Below are 7,500 nucleotides of genomic sequence, written 5' to 3' on the forward strand. Positions count from 1 at the left end.
CTATTCCCATCATAAAACCTCTTTTTAACGATACAACATACTTTTTGACATTCTTATCCATAATTCAAGTGTAAAAAGAAGTGAACTACTGTAAAATAATGTAAATAACCTTACGGAGTGTTGTTTTTATTCCTTGTGCTTCTCATTTTGGACTGTCGCAAAAAAAAAAAGAAAAATCTCTTTTATGGTTGTCATCACCTTTTTCCCGTCAAAGCCAAACAATAAGTTCCCGTTTGATTTCCAATTAATATTTTTTTAGTCCTTTACTACTTTTTGTAATTAAAATTGTACCATTTTTGGGCTGTTTGAGGATTTACATGATGGAAAGTAAGAGTGAAACTAATGTGAATAATCACCGAATGGACAACTGGGGGTGGGATTAAATACATGATCTTCTTCCCACTCCCTTTCAGGCAAAACTGGACAATCATGCATTACATACTATACATTACCTTTTGCACTATATTCATTTATATGATTATGTGTTGTCAACTTTGTACTTTTTTATGTCATTGCCTGAAATAAATAAATACATGGAAAAACATTTTTTAAAAATGAAATAATCTGTTCCAGGGTCAAACTGTTCCCATCATAAAACCTCATTTTAACGATACAGCTTACTTTTTGACATTCTTATCCATAATTCAAGTGTAAAAATAAGTCCTGTAAAATAATGTAAATAATCTTATGGAGTGTTGTTTTTATTCATGGGGTTCTCATTTTGTAATGTTGCAAAAAAAAAAAAAAAAAAGCTCCTATTTGATTTTTGATGAATATTTTTTCAGTCTTTTTGCTACTTTTTGAAATTAAAATTGTACCATTTTTGCGCTGTTTGAGGGTAATAAATGATGTAAATAATCTGTTCCAGGGTCAAACTGTTCCCATCATAAAACCTCTTTTTAACGATACAACATACTTTTTGACATTCTTATCCATCATTCAAGTGTAAAAAGAAGTGAACTGCTGTAAAATAATGTAAATAACCTTACAGAGTGTTGTTTTTATTCCTTGTTTCTCATTTTGTACTGTGGTGGCAAAAAAAAAGTAATCTTTTATGTTTGTCATCCTGTCAAAGCCAAAGAAAAAGCTCCCGTTTGATTTTCGATGAATATTTTTTCAGTCCTTTTGCTACTTTTTGAAATTAAAATTGTACCATTTTCAGGGTGTTTGAGGGTAATAAATAATGTAAATAATCTGTTCCAGGGTCAAACTGTTCCCATCATAAAACCTATTTTTAACGATACAGCGTACTTTTTGACATTCTTAACTGTCCTTCAAGCGTAAAAAGAAGTGAACTACTGTAAAATAATGTAAATAACCTTACGGAGTGTTGTTTTTATTCCTTGTGTTTCTCATTTTGTACTGTCGCAAAAAAACAAACAAAAAAAAATCTCTTTTATGGTTGTCATCACCTTTTCCCCGTCAAAGCCAAACAAAAAGTTCCTGTTTGATTTTCGATGAATATTTTTTTAGTCCTTTACTACTTTTTGTAATTAAAATTGTACCATTTTTGCGCAGTTTGAGGGTCATAAATGATGTAAATAATCTGTTCCAGGGTCAAACTGTTCCCATCATAAAACCTCTTTTTAACGATACAACATACTTTTTGACATTCTTATCTATCATTCATGTGTAAATAGAAGTGAACCGCTGTAAAATAATGTAAATAACCTTACAGAATGTTGTTTTTATTCCTTGTTTCTCATTTTGTACTGTGGTGGCAAAAAAAAAGTAATCTTTTATGTTTGTCATCACCTTCTTCCTGTCAAAGCCAAAGAAAAAGCTCCCGTTTGATTTTTGATGAATATTTTTTTAGTCCTTTACTACTTTTTGTAATTAAAATTGTACCATTTTTGCGCAGTTTGAGGGTCATAAATGATGGAAATAATCTGTTCCAGGGTCAAACTGTTCCCATCATGAAACCTCTTTTTAACATTCTTAACTGTCATTCAAGCGTAAAAAGAAGTGAACTACTATAAAGTAATGTAAATAACCTTCTGGAGCGTTCTTTTTTTTCCGCGACAGTACCAAATGAATAACACAATAAAAACAAGTTATCTTTTATGGTTGTCATCATAATCTGTTCCAGGGTCAAACTGTTCCCATCATAAAACCTCTTTTTAACGATACAACATACTTCTTGACATTCTTATCCATCATTCAAGTGTAAAAAGAAGTGAACTGCTGTAAAATTATGTAAATAACCTTACAGAGTGTTGTTTTTATTCCTTGTGTTTCTCATTTTGTACTGTGGCGGCAAAAAAAAAGTAATCTTTTATGTTTGTCAAAGCCAAAGAAAAAGCTCCCGTTTGATTTTAGATGAATATTTTTTCAGTCCTTTTGCTACTTTTTGAAATTAAAATTGTACCATTTTCAGGGTGTTTGAGGGTAATAAATAATGTAAATAATCTGTTCCAGGGTCAAACTATTCCCATCATAAAACCTCTTTTTAACGATACAGCGTACTTTTTGACATTCTTAACTGTCCTTAAAGCGTAAAAAGAAGTGAACTACTGTAAAATAATGTAAATAACCTTACGGAGTGTTGTTTTTATTCCTTGTGCTTCTCATTTTGTAGTCGCAAAAAAAAAAAAAAAAAATCTCTTTTATGTTTGTCATCACCTTTTCCCCGTCAAAGCCAAACAAAAAGTTCCCGTTTGATTTTCGATGAATATTTTTTTAGTCCTTTACTACTTTTTGTAATTAAAATTGTACCATTTTTGCGCAGTTTGAGGGTCATAAATGATGGAAATAATCTGTTCCAGGGTCAAACTGTTCCCATCATAAAACCTCTTTTTAACGATACAACATACTTTTTGACATTCTTAACTGTCCTTCAAGCGTAAAAAGAAGTGAACTACTGTAAAATAATGTAAATAACCTTACGGAGTGTTGTTTTTATTCCTTGTGCTTCTCATTTTGTACTGTCGCAAAAAAAAAAAATCTCTTTTATGGTTGTCATCACCTTTTCCCCGTCAAAGCCAAACAAAAAGTTCCCGTTTGATTTTCGATGAATATTTTTTTAGTCCTTTACTACTTTTTGTAATTAAAAGTGTACCATTTTTGGGCTGTTTGAGGATTTACATGATGGAAAGTAAGAGTGAAACTAATGTGAATAATCACCGAATGGAGAACTGGGGGTGGGATTAAATACATGATCTTCTTCCCACTCCCTTTCAGGCAAAACTGGACAATCATGCATTACATACTATACATTACCTTTTGCACTATATTCATTTATATGATTATGTGTTGTCAACTTTGTACTTTTTTATGTCATTGCCTGAAATAAATAAATAAATGGAAAAAAAAAATTAAAAATGAAATAATCTGTTCCAGGGTCAAACTGTTCCCATCATAAAACCTCATTTTAACGATACAGCGTACTTTTTGACATTCTTAACTGTCATTCAAGTGTAAAAATAAGTCCTGTAAAATAATGTAAATAATCTTATGGAGTGTTGTTTTTATTCCTTGTGTTTCTCATTTTGTAATGTTGCAAAAAAAAAAGCTCCCATTTGATTTTTGATGAATATTTTTTCAGTCCTTTTGCTACTTTTTGAAATTAAAATTGTACAATTTTTGTGCTGTTTGAGGGTAATAAATGATGTAAATAATCTGTTCCAGGGTCAAACTGTTCCCATCATAAAACCTCTTTTTAACGATACAACATACTTCTTGACATTCTTATCCATCATTCAAGTGTAAAAAAAAGTGAATTGCTGTAAAATAATGTAAATAACCTTACAGAGTGTTGTTTTTATTCCTTGTGTTTCTCATTTTGTACTGTGGTGGCAAAAAAAAGTAATCTTTTATGTTTGTCATCACCTTCTTCCTGTCAAAGCCAAACAAAAAGCTCCCGTTTGATTTTCGATGAATATTTTTTTAGTCCTTTACTACTTTTTGTAATTAAAATTGTACCATTTTTGCGCAGTTTGAGGGTCATAAATGATGTAAATAATCTGTTCCAGGGTCAAACTGTTCCCATCATAAAACCTCTTTTTAACATTCAAGCGTAAAAAGAAGTGAACTACTATAAAGTAATGTAAATAACCTTCTGGAGTGTTCTTTTTTTTCCGCGACAGTGCCAAATGAGAAACACAATAAAAACAAGTTATCTTTTATGGTTGTCATCATAATCTGTTCCAGGGTCAAACTGTTCCCATCATAAAACCTCTTTTTAACGATACAACATACTTTTTGACATTCTTATCCATCATTCAAGTGTAAAAAGAAGTGAACTGCTGTAAAATAATGTAAATAACCTTACAGAGTGTTGTTTTTATTCCTTGTGTTTCTCATTTTGTACTGTGGTGGCAAAAAAAAAGTAATCTTTTATGTTTGTCATCACCTTCTTCCTGTCAAAGCCAAAGAAAAAGCTCCCGTTTGATTTTTGATGAATATTTTTTCAGTCCTTTTGCTACTTTTTGAAATTAAAATTGTACCATTTTCAGGGTGTTTTAGGGTAATAAATAATGTAAATAATCTGTTCCAGGGTCAAACTGTTCCCATCATAAAACCTATTTTTAACGATACAACATACTTCTTGACATTCTTATCCATCATTCAAGTGTAAAAAGAAGTGAACTACTGTAAAATAATGTAAATAACCTTACGGAGTGTTGTTTTTATTCCTTGTGCTTCTCATTTTGTACTGTCGCAAAAAAACAAACAAAAACAAATCTCTTTTATGTTTGTCATCACCTTTTCCCCGTCAAAGCCAAACAAAAAGTTCCCGTTTGATTTTCGATGAATATTTTTTTTAGTCCTTTACTACTTTTTGTAATTAAAATTGTATCATTTTTGCGCAGTTTGAGGGTCATAAATGATGGAAATAATCTGTTCCAGGGTCAAACTGTTCCCATCATAAAACCTCTTTTTAACAATACAACATACTTTTTGACATTCTTAACTGTCATTCAAGCGTAAAAAGAAGTGAACTACTATAAAGTAATGTAAATAACCTTCTGGAGCGTTCTTTTTTTCCCCGCGACAGTACCAAATGAGAGACACAATAAAAACAAGTTATCTTTTATGGTTGTCATCATAATGTACTTTTTGACATTGTTATTGTTCAAGCGTAAAAAGAAGTCAAGCACTTCTTTACCCTGTGAAATCTTTGGTCAGGTTGTCCTCCAGGCTGGTACGGCTTAAAGTGCGTGCAGCGTTGTAACTGCAGCAACGGCGCCGTGTGCCACCCGGTGACGGGCAACTGCACCTGCGGCCTGGGATGGACCGGTCCTCACTGCGACACGGGTGAGACCATCACACCTCAGCAGCTTCTTTTTCAGCTGACCTTTCTTCTCTTTCGTGTCCCAGAATGCCCGCAGGGTCAATTTGGCGCCGACTGTCAGCTGATGTGCAGGTGTGAAAATAATGGAACGTGTGACCGAGTGAGCGGGGCGTGTCAGTGCGCTCCAGGACACTACGGACACGTGTGTGAGCACGGTGAGGAAAAGACTCGACACATGCTTACTAAACTGCAGGTAGTAGCAGGCTTCCATTAGAGGTAAGGCAGCAATCAAGGAGATGCCTTTATATTTTAAAAATAATAATAATCATTTTATTTAAATGAAAAAACAATACTGATAGAAAAATAACCATTTAAAAATTAAATACATTTAATTATAAATAAAAAATATAATTAATTACAAGAATAAAGGTGTGTTTTTCAGGAAAAAAATATTCATTCAACAATAAAGTTGCCTTTTTAGGAGGAAAACACAATATTTAAAAAATATTTAGGAAAAAAAAATAGCAATGTAATAATAAATTATGAATATATTTTTAAAGGAAAAAATATGTTTGAAGCAAAAATAATTCCAATTTGTATTTATTATTGATTATAATATATATTATAATAAAACATTTGAGACAGAGGAGGTTTCTAAAATGAGTGCGGTGTTTAGTAGAAAGGAAACCTTTATTTGTAATTTTTTTTAAATAATAATTAAACAATGTTTTAAAGAGCTCTGAATAGACATCAAGGTCAAATATTACAAGGAAAGGGTAAACAAAATGTATCAGGAGCAGGAAAAATATATATTTTAAGTAAATAAAATCTTGTTAACAGTCATTTTACAATGATGTAAGTAACATTTCTGTTTACAATATTATCAAATATATTTAGATTTTTTAATTGTTTGTATATGAACTATGAAGGTGAAACTCAGCTAGATATTTGTGTTTATTTGATCATATTCCCCACAAATACTGATTATTACAACCATTTATAGCACAATAAAATATGCACCACAAGTATTAAAATTGCACAGAGTTTAGGTCAGTTTTACAGATGCCATGTGTAAGACAAAGTGTTTATTAGAGCAGAGGTCACATATGAAAACATTCTTTATCTTCTTCAATATGTCGTCGTCATCAGCGTGTCCCCACGGTCTCTACGGACCCTTGTGTCAGCGGCAGTGCAGCTGTGAGGACGGCGCTTCCTGCCATCCGGCGTCCGGTCAGTGCGCGTGTCCTGCTGGACGTCATGGCGCTCGATGCCAAAGAGGTCAGTCGCGTCGTTTGGGGTCCACACGCAAAGTGCTCACCCACGTTGGTATTGTCGTGTTTCAGTGTGTGAGCGAGGCACGTTCGGTCACGGCTGCGTGAAAGTGTGCGACTGTGACAACGACGCGCCGTGTGACCCTGTGACCGGAACGTGTCTTTGTGCTGCGGGACAGACCGGCCGGAGATGTGACATTGGTGAGTGGATCCTCGTTTGATTTCCTAACCAGCACGATTCAGACTTTTTCCACTTTCATTATTTTTAGTCGCCATTACTTTTTTTTTTATCCAATTGAAATTAAAAATCCAGTCCAGACACACATTTGAAAACATTTTTTTTATTAACAATTCGAATAAAAATCGTTAATAAATTAAATACATATTTTTATTTTGAAAAAAGGTATTTTTTTTCCTTTTCAAACAGAGTATTTTTGAGTTCCCTTCTAATTTAACCAAAAATAAATATGGATATTTTTTTAAAGTATGCCTTTTTTATTTTCATTTCCTTTGAAATACATTTCTCAAAGAAAAATAAACGTTATATTATCATATTGTATATATATATATATATATATATATATATATATTCAGTTCATATTTATTTTCAACATTTTGCATTCAAATTAGAAATATTTAAAAATGTTTGGACAAAAAAAAATAATGCAACAAAGTGTCAAAAAAACATTATTTTTTAATTCAGATTAAAACAGAGAATTTTAAGGTATTAAGAGTACAATATTTTATTTTAATTAGTCATTTTTTATTTGTTTGACTTTTGCCTTAAAAAAATTATTCAATCATATTTTTGGCTACTATTTTATTTTTTTACCAAGTATGCCATTTATGTTTTATTTTCTTTGAAATTTAAAATATCAAGGTTAAAAAACAACATTAATTTGTTGTATAATAATGTATGTCATTTTCTTTTGCAGTTCATATTTTCTTCAACATGTTGCATTAAAATGTAAAAGATTTGAAAGTATTTTTTTTTTT

At 31.7% G+C, this 7,500-nt stretch overlaps 1 protein-coding gene across 5 annotated transcripts in view; it reads left to right on the forward strand.

Annotated features, from left to right (window-relative positions):
- megf6b (multiple EGF-like-domains 6b) overlaps positions 1-7,500 on the forward strand; it is a 209,637-nt gene that overhangs the window by 200,424 nt on the left and 1,713 nt on the right. For all 5 annotated transcript variants that reach the window (XM_062038216.1, XM_062038215.1, XM_062038214.1 and 2 more), the window contains 4 exons: positions 5,128-5,256; positions 5,320-5,448; positions 6,383-6,511; positions 6,577-6,705. In XM_062038216.1, the coding sequence (XP_061894200.1) occupies positions 5,128-5,256; positions 5,320-5,448; positions 6,383-6,511; positions 6,577-6,705 (516 nt within the window). The remainder of the gene's footprint in view (positions 1-5,127; positions 5,257-5,319; positions 5,449-6,382; positions 6,512-6,576; positions 6,706-7,500) is intronic.

The sequence above is a fragment of the Entelurus aequoreus genome, linkage group LG26 (genome assembly GCF_033978785.1).
Source record: "Entelurus aequoreus isolate RoL-2023_Sb linkage group LG26, RoL_Eaeq_v1.1, whole genome shotgun sequence".
Classification (NCBI taxonomy): Eukaryota; Metazoa; Chordata; class Actinopteri; order Syngnathiformes; family Syngnathidae; genus Entelurus; species Entelurus aequoreus.